Below are 15,680 nucleotides of genomic sequence, written 5' to 3'. Positions count from 1 at the left end.
AATTAGGAGTCCAGAGGTCATCTGCAGATTATGCCTCAGACTCAACTAGTATTATGATGACCAATATAAAAATTTCAAATTGATCCAGCATTTGTGCATGAGTTAAAAACAAATGAGAAATAGTGAGAGCCCATCTTGCAAAAAAACAAAAACAAAAACAACACAACCAAACTAACTAAGAAAACCACTTGGTGGCCCCTTTATACTTTGGGGGTGGCAGGACTTTGGATTGGGGAGACATAGAGAGACCATCGGTGATAATCCTCAAATGACTCTATATACATATTTTAATTTTTTTGTAAAAAATTCTTAAAAACCAGGAAGCAGTGATTACTTTGCTCTTCAGCATGTCTTGTCTCACCTCTGGGATACAGCTTGCTTGAAGCAATCCTCACATTTCTCCTTTAGTTGTTAGAGACTTATGAGCTTCTCTCTACTCCCCACTGCTCTCTTTATGAGTCAAAGCCACAGTGGTTATTTCTGTACCTGATTTTATGACCCCAGAGGATTTTATACTCCATAAAATCTCCATTAAAGATCACCAAATAAAAGAAAAATAGAAGTTTAAAAAAAAAAGAATCAGTGAAGAAAATATTTTTGCCAAAAACTGTTAAAGGAGTCCACACTATTTCCCTCTCAGTGCTGAGGGCACCTAACTGTGACAAAGAGGCAGAAGGAGAGGGTGGACAGCAAAGACAAGGGGGGATGATCCATCAGGAGATGACAGCAGCTACAGTGGGGTGTCCAGTCTGCAGCAGGAGGCAGCTACAGCAGCTGCAAGCAGGCAGCCTCCAACCAGCCTCTGAGGGCCAGCACCTTTGCAAGTTTACTTTAAACACCAGTAGTTTATTCATTGGTTTCATGCACTGTTCTGCATTTGAGCAGCTTCTGCCTCATCCTGATTCAGGAGTCAAATTATGGCTTCTAAGACCCCCAAAGTGCCCAAGTGACTTCCCAGCTTAAAAGGGCAATGTGGACCAATGCAGCACTGGCCTGTTCCTTGCTGAACAGAGAATTCTGGATTCCACACTTCTCAGATAAAAACTGTCACCACATTGCTTCAAGCAGTACAGATCATCTTCCTGTGTATTCTGTCACAGTCCAGCAGAGAGCTTTCCTGGGCTGCTGTGGATGGAGGCAGGTGGGATGGAAACTGTGTGGATTTTACGCATTTGCAATTCTGTGTGTTGCATATCTGTGACATTTCAGTATTTGCAGAAACACTTGAATTTGATATATGCAAACATCAGAGGACATCAATGTGATAAGGGAACAAATGAACCCAACTCCTTCATGACTAGAGCAGCCCATTTTGTGTTTTTTCTTGAGCAATATGCAGGGTTGTGGTGTATCATTATCTTCCTGTCCTACTCCCTTCCTCCATTCCACTCTTCTAACTTTTTCTTTGGGTTCCTTTCTCTCACTCCATCACCAAGGCACATAATCATAGTGTTATGTATTATTATTGCTTACTTACGTTGTGTGCTATATATAGCAAAAAAGACAGCTAAACTTGTACCTTAATAATTTATTAATTGGTTGTCACATAAATGGGACTTCTTGTGTTTGAATAATGAGTCATTTTTATTTAGTCATTACAGAAAAGAAAGTCAAAATTAACCTGGAGCACTAGATTCAAATCTAATTAATGTCTGAAAGTGTTACAAAACATGTACTATAATTATATACCAGGTTAAAAAAAGAGAAAATTTTCTATATTAGTGCTAGTCTGAGCTTATGTTACTTTCTGCCCCTGTCGATTTTCCAGATAATTTTGTTTCATTAAGTTTTTGTTTAGAGTCAGATCATACTATTTTTTAAGCCTGTAGAGAGATCATATTTTTCAGGGGGTTCCTTTTGTATGCAATTGTCAGTGTGCATTGTAGCATCTGATTTCCAAAAGAGAATAACAGCTTACCTTTGCCCACCAGCTGGAGAGCATGAAGTAGGTGTTAACATTTTCCTCACCAAACTGTTCTGCCACATAGAGCCCTAATGATCCATACTTGTCATATATGTTTCGCTTGGACACATCAGTCAGGGTTGCATGAGCATTGTTGATCTCTTTAAATTTTTCTGCAGCCTCTGGATTGTCTGGATTCTTGTCAGGATGATATTTCAGAGCCAGTTTTCTTAAATATGAGACACAAACAAAAAAACAAACAAAAAAAAACCAGAAGGAAAATAAGTCATCTGCATATGTGCATGTATACAGACACAAAACATTGCAAAAAATATTTTCATAGAGTGATAATAATTTTGAACTGTGTGTTCAGCCTTCTTTTTTTCCAGCTCTGATGTACTCAGTGGAAGAAAAGTGACACAAAGGAACCAAACATGAAAGTTTTGATGAAAGAGGTGTGCCTATTACACTGAGAATGAACTTTGTGTATTGATACCTAGTCAGCTACTGTGTTAAAGTAGACAGTGATATATGATGAAAGCACAGATTGCAACATGATAATAAATCACAGGCATTTGTTGCATTATGATTGCCAACTCATTTGCATCATTTAGCAGGTTTTAGCAAAGATAAAGATTTTTTTAAAGGTTGTTTAAAAACATGATGATCACACTGCTTATCCAGGCAACATTATTTTCTTTATAGCAAACGAAATTCTGTGTTCAATTGCCTATCAATAGTAGCTACATTAAAATGTTGTAAACAGTGTCTGTGTTTGCAGAAGCCCAGACAGTGATGATGGAGAGCACAGTTAGGAATTACAATAGAAAGGAAGCATCTTTTTGAAGCACAAGGTGGCAAAGCATAATGAGTTAATCCCGGTTTCAAGTGCCTGTCTTTTGGCCTAGTTCCCCACTGCTGCATTTCTGAGACAATCCTCAAAGCAGTAAAAGGGGATTGTCATAGGATCATCATAGGAACTATCACAGAATGGTTATTTTCATAGGATCATGGAGTGGTTAGGGTTGGAAGGAACCTTAAAGATCATCTTGGTCTGGCCCCCCATCATTGGCATGGACAGCTTCCACTAGACCAGGTTGTTCAAAGCCCCATCCAGCTTGGCCTTAAAGACTTCCAGGGATGGAGCATCCACAGCTTTCCTGAGCCAGCTGTTTCAGAGCCTCGTGACCCTCACAGTAAAGAATTTCTTCCTAATATCTAATCTAAACATACTCCTTTTTAGTTTAAAGCCATTGCCCCTTGTCCTATCACTTCATGCCCTGGCAAAAAGTTCCTCTCTAGCTCTCTTACAGGACTGCTTGAGGTACTGGAAGGTGCTCTAAGGTCTCCCTTGAGCCTTCTCTTGTCCAGGCCAAGCAACACCAATTTCCTCAGCCTGTCTCCATCTCTCTGGTCATCCTAATGTCCTTTCTCAGGACTTGCTCCAGCAGGTCCATATCCTTCTTATTTTGGGGTGCCCAGAACTAAGTGCAGTAATCCCTGTGTGGTGTGAGCGTGGAGTAGTGCCAACTAGTTTGGGCTGCTGATGCCATTGGAAGCCTTTACTAAGTCAGGGATTGTCACTGCTTTCTGCCCCTGACTGTACTCAGCACTGTGGCATTTGAGGAGAGGTACAGCTTGAAAAGTGCAGTGTATGACTCTCGGCTCCCAGCACTGGGGAAGCACGGCACCGAGAAGAAGGGGTTTTCTTCCAACCATTGTGAAGCACTGGTAGTGTCAACTCACACACACTTGCACAACGAGCATAGACAGAAGTACATATTTTCAAAAATCACCACTCCCGGTAAAGAGCTTGCAAAGTCTCCAGGACATTCATTTAATGACTAGTACTGACCTCTAGTGGCATCAAAAGTGACTTAGTTGTGTTTTAAGCTGATTGGATCACAGCCAAGCTACGTTTCTTTTTGTAAATATTCTCTCCAAATATTTTGAGAGCTAGCCATAACTGCTATGACCAAAAATAGTATTTGTGGTGTGAAGGCAGTGTGCCTACACTTCCTCTAACAAATTTAACCTCAGAGCAGAGTCCTACTTGATTTCCTTCTGAAGTCCCAGTATAGGTTACTCCTCCAGTAAAAAGTAACTGCTTTGTTCCTGATGACAGTTCCTGCCTGGAAGACATTCTGCCAATATCAAGACTGATATCAGCCTGGGAACAGCTTCTGCCAATGATATCTTCAGTTCTCTTGCACTCAAGTCGCAGAATCATAGGTCATAAATAACTCCTTAAACATGTCTAATCGCATGAATAGGTTTGTGTTCAGTCATATTTAATACACTGTGCATATTGCACCTTAAACACAAAATTTTGGTCATGTTTCATATGTGTCCTAAACACAATAAAAATGAAATATAAGAACTGAAAAAGCAAGCTAAGTCTTGCATGACTAATGATATTATGTGTCATCCAAGTATTTAAGTAACTTATGCAATCTATCCCTTTTCTTACCTGAAAACAGGCCCCAACAATTAGAAAACAAAAGGAAAAAAAGGAAAAAAGAGAGAAGTATTACTTTCAAAAACCCATGAATGTTTGCAGGGATTGGACAATCAATTTCCCGCCTTTCTTTCTTCTCCCAGAGACCCAAAGACATCTTCTGGCTGACCTACATCCCAAACAATCTTATAAAAAATAAAAATTTGAACGGAATGTAGCTTTATAAAGATGAAACACATTAGTTGCACTCTCACTTTACCTAATATTGTTTTACACTACTAACAGGATTACTTTCAGCAAATAACAAAAGATAATCTGTGTTCTTAGTTTGATTTTGGAACAAATGTTCTCACTAAAAAGATTACATTACCAAAACAACTCTCTGCACACTGAGATGATGTAGACTAACTGAAGATGATTTAGCAATGGGAAAAAGATTTAGATATTAGTAGTGCAATTCATATGAGTGAGACAAAGGACTCTGTTAGGTCCAACCCAAGAAACAATAAAAGTAAGGACAAAACCTTTGTGACATAACACAAAGTACTAGCTATACGGTACTGTGTGTGCCTGTGGGTCCCTGGAAAAGAGACATTCCCAGTTAGGTAATAAACAGGGTTCATTATGACAAAAAAGAAGACAAAAAAGTAGAGAGTGAAATGAACAAAGGATTTTGTTGGCTACTTCCTATACCAACACCACGGGTTTATGTCCATTTATATTTTGGTGAATGGCTTTCTCCTTCACCACCTTAGGATCACTGCCCACTGCAGCCCTCCACAGCAGCAAGCAAGTTTGGGAGAGAAAAGTGACAGCAAACAGAGAAACAGCTATCCCTCAAGATGGATAAGTGTGTCAAGATGGATAAGGCACTTATGGAAATGAAGTCAGTGAAATAAACTCAAGACCTCTGCCAGCTAGAGGCTTAGGCTGAAAAGTGAGATTAGGCCAGGCTCTGACACAGGGCTGGGTCTGATGAGGAAGCTTTGGAATTAAGATAGCAATATTTTGAAGACAGGAAAGCATGCTCTATAGGGTCAGATATGAAAACACAATGAAGGATCAGAGGATATGAGCAGTATGTGCCCATGCACAGCTATCATTAGGTCGCTGGTTCCACTCTGGCTTGAAGGACTCAACTTTTGCCTCTGACACACATCCCACACTGGCACCGCTGCCATTTTCTGATCCTGCCCAGGAGGCTTCCCGTCAAAGGTCTGTCCAGCCATGAGCTCTTGTTTGAGTTTGGGAAAATGACCAGGCAAGGTATATTTTTGGTGAACCCTTGGGCATGGGGATGGTGATTCTGACCATGGGTGCTGTCCTGCAGGACTGTGACTGGATGGGTTGGTGGTATGAGCATGATATGAATGGGAGGCTCAGGCTTTGGGTGCAGGGCACTCTGGGTCAGGGCTGGGTGCCTGGGAGGGGAGAGGAGCTGGGTGAGAGGCTGCAGGCTGGGGAATTAGCTCAAGTGGTAGAGCGCTCGCTTAGCATGTGAGAGGTAGCGGGATCGATGCCCGCATTCTCCAATGCTTTTCATTCCCCTCGCTTGGACACAGGGCCCTTTGCCAGGGATGCATCTATTCTCTGGGGGCTGGGGGAAGATTCAAGGTGTGCCCTGAATTTACAGAGGAGGATGACATCCAGGGTTGTATCAAGAGTACCATGGGCAGTTTGGCAGAGGAATTGATCTTCTCCCTCTTTGCTTGACAGCTCTCAAGTGTCAAGGGAAGTACAGAAAGGACATCAATGGAACAGAGCAACCTCAGTGGAGGGCCACGAGGGAACTCAAGGAATTCTCTGTAAAGAGAGACTGAGGAGAGTAAGCACTTTCAGTTTCCATAAAGAGACTTAGTTCAGAGGAGTTAGAGATGATGTTCAAACACTCTGTTAGAGAACAGAGGGATGGCTGTCATTTTGTTTTTCGTTATACTTGAGGAGAGGGCTGAAGACAGAAGGGTGAAAGGGAATGAAGGGAAAATGCAGCAGGATATAGGTAAGCTCTATATCTTGGCTGTGTGGCTGTGAAGAAGTTAATCTGTAGAAGATGATGTTGAAAGAGGTTATGGAGCAGATGAACAAGGTTGTGTGATGTTGGAGCTGAGGCTGTTTGAAGGAAGATGTGGTAATAGAGGCATGATGGCGCACTGTGGCTTGGCAAAAGTGCTGGGTGAGTGTGTGCTGGGTGAGGTCTTGGGCAGGTGCCTACAATTCCTTCGATAGCTCAGCTGGTAGAGCGGAGGACTGTAGGCTCCCTGGCACGGCCATCCTTAGGTCGCTGGTTCAACTCCGGCTCGAAGGAGTCACCTTTTTGGCTCTGGCACCAATGCCTTTTGGTCCTTCCCAAGGGGCTCCCCTTCAAAGGTCTGTCCAGCCTTGAGCTCTTGTCCTTGAGCTCAAGGACAACAGAAGTTGAGAAGTTGAGCAGCCAAGGCATTTTTGGTCAGGAAATTGATGTTGAGCACTGATGTTGTCTGGAATCACAACCAGTAGGAACACAATCAGGTGAGTTGTTGATGGTGTGACAGTGATATGAATGGGAGGCTCAGGCTTTGGCTGCAGGGCGCCCTGGCTCAGGGCTGGGTCAGGTCTGGGGGGGGAGAGGAGCTGGGTGAGAGGCTGCAGGCTGGGGAATTAGCTCAAGTGGTAGAGCGCTCGCTTAGCATGTGAGAGGTAGCGGGATCGATGCCCGCATTCTCCAATGCTTTTCATTCATCCTTGCCTGGATACAGGGCCCTTTGTCAGGGCTCCCTCTGCCCACTGGTGTTATTAGGAGTTCTTTGTAGCTGGCTACGCAGGCAACTACACGAACAGGAGCAGCAAGGGCTGTAGACTGGGGTATCTCTACCTTCCTGTTTACTTGGGATTACATCAGTAGCCTTGCCCACCTTTATGCCTACTCAAGTGAAGTCCTCTGTTATTGAGAGGAGCAAAATATCGAACTAATTTTTAAATATGGTAAAAAGAATGACTCTGGGAACCACCAAGCAGTGAGAGCCACCCTGCTAAGATCACAGAACAGATCCTCCTAGAATATACATCTAGACATGTGAAGACAGGAGGTGTTTAGAGACAGCTGACATGGCTTTGCCAAGCACAAATCATGACTGACTAATCTAGTGGCCTTCTACAATAAACTGATTGCTTCAGTGGACAAGGAATGAGCTGTGGATGTCATCTCCCTAGACTTTGCTAAAGCCTTTGACATCATCCCACACAACATCCTTGTCACTAAATAGGAGACAGGGGGTTTGGGTGGATGGACCATTCATCGAATAAGGAATGAGTTGGATGGCCACATCCAAAGAACTGTAGTCAACAGCTCAATATCCCAGTGGAAACAAGTATCAAGTGGCATCCCTCAGGGTGTGTGTTGGGACCAATACTATTTAATATAATCATTAATGATGTCATTGTGAGTGGCACTGAGTGCAGCCTCAGCAACTTTAAATTGCACAAAGGGAGTGGTGCAATTTATATGCTTAAAGGAAGATATTCCATCCAGAGGGACCTCAAGAAGCTCAAGGAGTGGGTCCATGTGTACTTCATTAGGTTAAACAAGTCTTCAAGCTCCTGCACCTGGGTCAGGGCAATCACCAGTATCAATAGATGCTGAGAGAGGAATGGATTGAGAGCAGCTGTGTGGAGAAGGGCTTAGGGGCTCTAGTGGATGAAAAAACTTGATGTAAACTGGCAATGTACCTTTGTAGCCCAGAAAATCAGTCATATGCTGAGCTACATCAAAAGTAGCATGGCCAGCGGGTTGTTCTGCCCCTCTGTCACCCTCTTGTGACCCCACACCTGGAGTGCTGTGTCCAGCCATGGGTTCCCCAGCATAAGGAAGACATGCTTAGAGCTGGTCCAGAATAGGGACACAGGGCTGATCATGGATGAAATACCTTTCCTGTTAAGACAGACTGAGAGAGTTGGGTCTGTTTAGCCTGGAGAAGAGAAGGCTCCAGGGAGATCTAATAGCAACCTTTCAATTGATAAAGAAGGTTTATAAGAAAGACAAAGACACTTTTTAGCAGGCCTTATGGTGAGAGAACAAGCAGAAATGGTTTTAAACAAAACAAGGTAGATTTAGATTATGTTAAAAGAAATTCTTTATGATGACAGTGGTGAGGTGCTGGAAAAGGCTTCCCAGAGAGCTTGAAGATACCCCATCCCTGCAAAAGTTCATGTCTGGTTGGATGGGCTTTTAAGCTGTCTGATCTAGTGGAAGAGGCTCTTGCCCACAGCACGAAAGTTGGACTACATGAACTTTAAAAGTTCTTTTCAACCCAAAATATTCCATCATAATACATGAAAGACAGATGGTCACAAACTGCAGGCTTTGGGTGAGCGAAGAGGAAGGTTTCAAATGCCTCTAAGGAGGTTATTGACTCAACTATTAGACCTTTTACTGTGGTGATTGCAAGAAGAATAAGACAGTGGGCCACAACTGAAGCAGGAGAGATTGCATATTTTCCCTCCTCGAGTCAGGCAGGAGAAGAAGAGTGTCCTGGAATGCTGTGCACTCCATGCTTGGAAGTTGATGTAATATAAATGGCTGAACCCTTGAGTCAGCTGCAGTGATCCTTGAGCTTGGGCTGCTGTGGGAGACTTGAAAAGATGTGTCCTGAGGCCTCATCCAAGCTGATTGCTTTGACTGCTCTGTCACAGAGGAAGAGCTTGTTTGGGTCCCTCCATTGCTCTGCTGGTGGAGTGAAGGGCTGTAGGCTCCCTTCCATGGATACACATCACATCTCTTGGGGTGCTGCCTGCCCTAATACATCTGAAAGGCCCTGAACTGACCTCATGTGGGACTTCCATCTCCACCCATGGGTCCAGGAACTCTATTTACATTAATCTCACTTTCCAAGCTACGCCATGGGAGTCTTGATCACTAGCTAAGTTAGAGACATAACTTTGGATATATCCAGCCACAAAGACTCTTGACACATACACTGATGAGCAGATGGAAGTTCTGCTTGACTTCAACCCTCTCTTGTCAGTCTGGACCTGCTTGGCACTCCCTGGACACATGATCATCATTCTCACCTCTGCTCTGACTTCCTTGCTTGCAGTGCCTGGTGATGACTTCTGCTCAGGCGTCTTATGTGAGATGAGCCACTATGGCTGGGTCTGCCCTGGTTTGGTGTTGTTAACATAAGATCTTCTGGGCAATGTGGGTCTAAGGCAAGTGTTTCTTTTTTCCTCCTGGACAGTGTCATGCAGATATATGTGAGGTGGTATGGAAGTGAATGGTTGTCTGAGTGTGTGCTGGGTGAGGTCCTGGGCATGTTCCCATGCTTCCTTCGATAGCTCAGCTGGTAGAGTAGGGTAGGCTCCCTGGCATGGCCATCCTTAGGTCGCTGGTTCAACTCCGGCTCGAAGGAGTCACCTTTTGCTCCTCACACACATCCCACACTGGCACTACTTCCCCCTGGGCACACCCAGAATGAGCTCCCCAGGCATGAGCCATTGTCTGACTTTGGGAAGATGATGAGCCAAGGCATTTTTGGGTGAACGCTTGGTGACAGCCAGTGGTTCAGAGCCCTGGAGTTGTCTGCAGTCCCCTCTAAGAGGAAAGTGAGTGGGTGGGTGGTAGTGTGAAAGTAAAGTTGATTAGGGGGGCTCAGGCTTTGGGTGCAGGGCACTCTGGGTCAGGGCTGGGTGCCTGGGAGGGGAGAGGAGCTGGGTGAGAGGCTGCAGGGAGGGGAATTAGCTCAAGTGGTAGAGCACTCGCTTAGCATGTGAGAGGTAGTGGGATCGATGCCCGCATTCTCCAATGCTTTTCATTCCTTCTTGCCTGGAGCTGCACTGCGAAGAGGAGCACAGCGTCTAGGACTATGTCCATGGCAAAATGGGCTGTGAACTGAAGGAATGATTTCTCTCACTTTGTTCTGAGTATGATGGAAAGGATCCAGAATATTGTGCCCATCCTTGGGCCTCCATGTATAAGACAGTCATTGACCAAGTGCAAAGAGCTCAGAATAATGCCTCCAGGACACTTGGAAGCAGGTGCACTTGCCCTTTGAGGTGAGGCTGTTGAATGTGGCTTTGTGCAGATCTTGAAGAAGAAAGGGCTGTGTGGGAGATAAGCAAGCACTTATCAAAATGCCTATCAGGAGGTTATTGATTCAACAGTTAGGCCTTTTGCTGTGGTGATTAATGGAGGAAAGAAAAACAACAGGCCACAACTGAAGCAGCAGAGGTTCTAGTTTTTTCTCACCTATGAGACAATGAAAACCTAAAAAGAGTTAATGTCTCAAACACTTGGTAGCAGAAGAAAGGACTGCTTCCATACTGATGAGATAAGGTGCAGTTAGAAAACAGTATCTTTCAATGCAGAATAACATTTTCCTTGGTTCAGCTTCCTTATCTTGGGTAACTATCTCCAAAACCAGGTATCAGACAGAACTGCTCTTGTCTCTCTGACATCTGTGAAGGGAATTGAAACCATGAAGCCCCTAATCCCCTTCTGAAAAGTTTGAGAATAACAAAATGCGCGTGCATGAGGGTTAGTCTACAAATAGCACAACAGAGATGGGTGGGGTGTGCAACTACCACCCGAAGGAACTGAACCAGAGGCACCACTGGAACCCTGGCTGGTGATCCAGATCTTTTCCTCTATGTCTATCTTCTTCTCTTTCTTTCTTCTTCTCTTCCTCTTCTTAAAAGTTTAAATTGCTGCTCCTGTTGGCTGTTCTGAAAAGTTTAGATCACTGCTGCCATGGGCCATTCAACTTATAATAAGGCTTAAACTTATTCAACTTACAATAAATTTTAAACTGCTGCTGTGATAAATGAAATTTTCTAATTGATCGTTTGGCATTGTTTTGCCTTAATTTAGCCCAAAGGTATCCTGAGTGTTACTTGCCTCCAGGACTGCCTTCTAGGAACCTGATGTTTTACAGCTATCCCAGAAAAAATGGTCCAAGAACACCCTCTCAGGACCTGCCTGACACCTCCTCAGGTCAGCATGGTGGGAGAAGAATGCTGCCCTGGAGTCTACATGCTTGGAGGTTGGTGTGATCTGACTGGCTGAAATCTTGAGCAAAATGATGGGATCCCTCATTTAGGGTTGCTTGGAGGAGAAAATGGAGATAGAGATGCCCTGAGGACTCATTCAAACTGATTGCTTTGAGAACACAATCATGGACTCAGAGCAGAGAGAAGACCCTGATAGTCTGTTGGTATCTGCTGGTGTAGTGGAGAGTTGCTGGTTCTCTCACATGGTGACCATTACTTCTTGTGTGGGCAGTAAATGCCTGAAGAGGCCTGAATGGCCCTCACCAGCCTCATGTGGGGTTTGCATCTCCAACCATCAGCGCAGGAGTTCTCCTTATGTTCACATCTGGGCCTTCACTTTCTTTCTGTGTTGAAAATCAGGAGTCCTGGTCTCTAGCTCAGTAATGGCCACAGCCATAGCTCTATCAAGGCACAGTGACCTTGGATCCAAACCTGATATGCAGATGAATGCCCTGCATTGACCTAACCCCTGGCTTGTCAGTCTGGACCTGCCTGTCAGTCACTGGACATGATCATCACTCTGACCTCTGCAGTGACTTCCTTGGTTGCAGTTGTCCCTGCTTTGTCATGGTGATAGTGCCTTCTGTTCTGGATTATTGCTTCAAGTGAGCCACCATGGCTGTGGCTATCCTGGCCAGGGGTTGTAGGCTTGAAATGCAATGTGAAATAAGTCAAGTCTCTTATTTCCTGCAGAGGAGGGTCATGTAAATCCAAGGGAGTGGTGTGAGACTGGAATGATTGGATGACTGTGTAATATTTGAGGTATCAAAACTACATGCTTCCTTCAATAGCTCAGCTGGTAGAGTGGAGGACTGTAGGCTCCCTGGCATGGCCATCCTTAGGTCGCTGGTTCAACTCTGGCTCAAAGGAGTGACCTCTTGGCTCTGGCACACATCCTGCACTGGCACTGCTGACTTTTGGTCCTGCCCAGGGAGTTCCCCATAATGAGCTGCTCAGTCATGAGCTTTTGCCTGAGGTTGGGAAGATAAGTGGCCAAGGTATTTTTGGGTAAACCCTGGCCACGGGAAGTTGATTCTGCCACTGTGCTTGCCTGCAGTCATCTCCAGCAGGAAAGTGAGTGGGTAGGTTGGTGGTGTGAGGGTGGGGTTATTGGGAAGCCCAGGCTTTGGGTGCAGGGCTGGGTGCCTGGGAGGGGAGAAGAGCGGGATCAGAGGCTGCAGGGAGGGGAATTAGCTCAAGTGGTAGAGCGCTCGCTTAGCATGTGAGAGGTAGCGGGATCGATGCCCACATTCTCCAATGCTTTTCATTCCCCTTGCTTGGACACAGGGCTCTTTGCCAGGACCTGTGGGTGCTCATAGTATATCCAGAATGCAAAGAATAAGATGACATCCGGGTCTCCATGGGCAATTTAACAGAGGTTTCTCCCTCTTTGCTTGATAAACATCAAAAGTCATCTAAAGTATCGTACCCCATTTTGAGATCTTCTAAGCAGAAAAATAGTCAAAGAGAACTGTCTGTGGAGTGCCACCAAGAATCTCAAGGAATGGAGAGGTTTCTCTGTGTGGATGGGATGAGTAGAGTGGATATAGAGAAAGAGAGGTTCAGAGGACTTACACATGGCCTTTTGACTTAGAGGAGGTTTCAAAGCAGAATGGCTATATATGTGTCATCTGCTTGGGAAGAGGGCAAAAGGCAGCACAGTGAAAGGGAAGCAAGAGAAAATGCAGCAGGACATGGGTGAGCTCTGTATGGCCCTAAGGACAGTCTATCTGCTCATGAAGAAAATTATGTCCAAGGAGCTTTTGGAGCATTTCTGTTTGTGGTTTGCATGAGTGATGGGCTAAAGTGTTGAGCAAGGAGGTGTGATGTAGGAGCTGAGGCTGTTTGAAGGAAGATGTGGCAATAGAAGCATGATGTTGCACTGCAGCTTGGGAAAAATGCTGAGTGTGTGCTGGGTGAGGTCCCCTGAGCATGTTCCCATGCTTCCTTCGATAGCTCAGCTGGTAGAGCGGAGGACTGTAGGCTCCCTGGCACGGCCATCCTTAGGTCGCTGGTTCAACTCCGGCTCGAAGGAGTCACCTTTTGCCTCTCACACACATCCCACACTGGCACCACTGCCTTGTTCTGATCCTGCCCAGGGCACTCCCCAGAATGAGCTGCCCAGCCATGAGCTCTTGCCTAAGCTGTGATAACCAGGCAAGGCATTTTTTTGGTGAGCCCTTGGGCAGGGGATGGTGATTCTGACCATGGGGCTTGTCTGCAGGAGTGTGAGTGGATTGGTTGGTGGTGTGACAGTGATATGAATGGGAGGCACAGGCTTTGGGTGCAGGGCACTCTGGGTCAGGGCTGGGTGCCTGGGAGGGGAGAGGAGCTGGGTGAGAGGCTGCAGGGAGGGGAATTAGCTCAAGTGGTAGAGCACTCGCTTAGCATGTGAGAGGTAGCAGGATCGATGCCCGCATTCTCCAATGCTTTTCATTCATCCTTGCCTGGATACAGGGCCTTTTGGTGAGAGTCCCCCTATCCTCTGAAGGGTAAGGAAACCTGGGAAGTAAAGTAGATGACAGCATCCCGGACTTCTCCAGGAGCAAGGCCTCTGGATTGAGAAAAGGTATTATCTGACTTTCCTCTTCATTGGATAGATGCCATTTAGAATTGTGTACCTGTTATATATAAGTTTATATAGGTTTTTTGCTATAATAGAACTAATTTTCTTCCTAATACCTGTGTTTTGGATTCAGGGTGTGAATAATGTTGGTTACACACTCCTGTTATAGACCTTGGTAAGCAGAGTTTATGCAAAGCCAAGGACTTTTCAGCTTCTTGCACCATCCGATCAGCAAGGAGACTGGGGGGTGCAAGAAACTGGGAGGAGACACAGATGGGACAGGTGGCCTCAGCTGACCAAAGGAATGTTCCATACCACATGACATCAGGCTCAGTATATACTAGGGAGAAAGATGGCTGGGGCCCACTTCTTATAAACTGTCTGGGCATTGCTCTGCAGGTGTTGAGCAATTGTGTTGTATGTCACTTACTTTGTGTTATCTCATTCTGTTGTTATTATTATTGATATTTCCCCCTTCCTTTTCTGTCCTTTTGAACTGTCTTTTTCTGAATCCACAAATTTTGCTTTTTTCTCCCAGTTCCCTCCAAAGACCCTCTTGGTGGTGGGGTGTGTGAGCAGTTGTGTAGGGTTTAACTGCCTGCTGGGTTAAACCACAACAGCCCTTTTTGGTGCCCAACATAATTTTTGGGCTTGAAGGGTTGAGATAATGACAAATCTGAGTAGAGTACATTAAAACAAATTTCTTTTAAGCATTCATTATATCACTGTAATAATAGCTAATCCTGATGTTGATTTATTTACTCTCCGAGTTGAGAGTAAATAAATTTCTGTTCTCAGGGTTGGGTTACATAACATCTTACTTGCTCTGAATATTTCTTGTTGTGCTGTTTATCGCCTCTGGGGGCTGGGATAAGGTTATCATGTTGTCAAACTTTGTAACACTGGTTTAGGATACGATAAAACTGATGGTCATGAGACTAATTTATTTGTAATCAAGTATTCTTATCTTCTCCATACTTCTAGAGCCATCTATTGGAAACTATTCCTAATTACATCCTTTATCTTTCCTCCTAGAGGCAATCTGTGGGGCATACACTTCCCACATCTTCCCCTTCTCCTCCAGGGTAATTACAATAGCTCTTGAGAATTATGAATGTAGTCAGGATGTTCAAAGCAATATGTTCTTATTGCTATGTCTCCTGATTGTATTTCAGGCCTTGTTTAGAATTAAACAACTATTTGAGGATATCACCCAGATAACTGCCCTGAGCCTGAGCATATATAGTGGCAGGATGTGTGGGATAGTACAGGCCAGTATGTACGACAATGGGCATCTCGAATATTCTGGAATTTCACCTCCAAACAAGTTCAGAATCCCGAAAAACTAGTGAAATATTTGGAAGAAGTATGCTGCCAGCCTGCTAATGCCAGAGAGAAAGAAATCACTGCAACATGCTGGGGCCTGGCCCATGCCTAGCAAGTCCTGTTCAACACTATTCAGTATCTTCAAGGGATAAGGTCTTTGGATCTGATGACAAAATGTCAGGCACTTTGGCTGTCCCAGTCCCAGTGACAGACACTGCATCTGAACCGAAGGACCCACCTGTACTGATACCATCTTCACTGGAAGAAATACTGGAAGTAGAAGTTAGCTCCTTTAGTAAGGGATGAAGGAACCTCTTCTAAGAGTCAGCAGCAGGAAGAAGACTGGTCCAAAATGGGGCCATTACAAGAACAAGAGGAGGAAGAGAGGTGGCTGCAGACTGAAGACG

At 44.8% G+C, this 15,680-nt stretch overlaps 1 protein-coding gene and 4 non-coding genes across 5 annotated transcripts in view; 4 read left to right on the top strand and 1 right to left on the bottom strand.

Moving 5' to 3' along the window:
• DNAJC5B (DnaJ heat shock protein family (Hsp40) member C5 beta) overlaps positions 1 to 15,680 on the bottom strand; it is a 33,386-nt gene that overhangs the window by 8,186 nt on the left and 9,520 nt on the right. The window contains exon 2 of the mRNA XM_030943245.1: positions 1,919 to 2,132. Within this exon, the coding sequence (XP_030799105.1) occupies positions 1,919 to 2,132 (214 nt within the window). The remainder of the gene's footprint in view (positions 1 to 1,918; positions 2,133 to 15,680) is intronic.
• Positions 5,821 to 5,893, top strand: TRNAA-AGC. Its single transcript has one exon. It is a non-coding gene; the product is annotated as a tRNA-Ala (tRNA).
• On the top strand, positions 6,578 to 6,666 carry TRNAY-GUA. Its single transcript is given in 2 exon segments — positions 6,578 to 6,614; positions 6,631 to 6,666. It is a non-coding gene; the product is annotated as a tRNA-Tyr (tRNA).
• TRNAA-AGC lies at positions 6,993 to 7,065 on the top strand. The gene has a single exon. It is a non-coding gene; the product is annotated as a tRNA-Ala (tRNA).
• On the top strand, positions 13,328 to 13,416 carry TRNAY-GUA. The gene is given in 2 exon segments: positions 13,328 to 13,364; positions 13,381 to 13,416. It is a non-coding gene; the product is annotated as a tRNA-Tyr (tRNA).

This window comes from Camarhynchus parvulus, chromosome 2, assembly GCF_901933205.1.
Source record: "Camarhynchus parvulus chromosome 2, STF_HiC, whole genome shotgun sequence".
Taxonomy (NCBI): domain Eukaryota; kingdom Metazoa; phylum Chordata; class Aves; order Passeriformes; family Thraupidae; genus Camarhynchus; species Camarhynchus parvulus.
The sequence above is the reverse complement of the archived record's forward strand: the minus strand, read 5'-3'. Positions and strand labels throughout refer to the sequence as shown.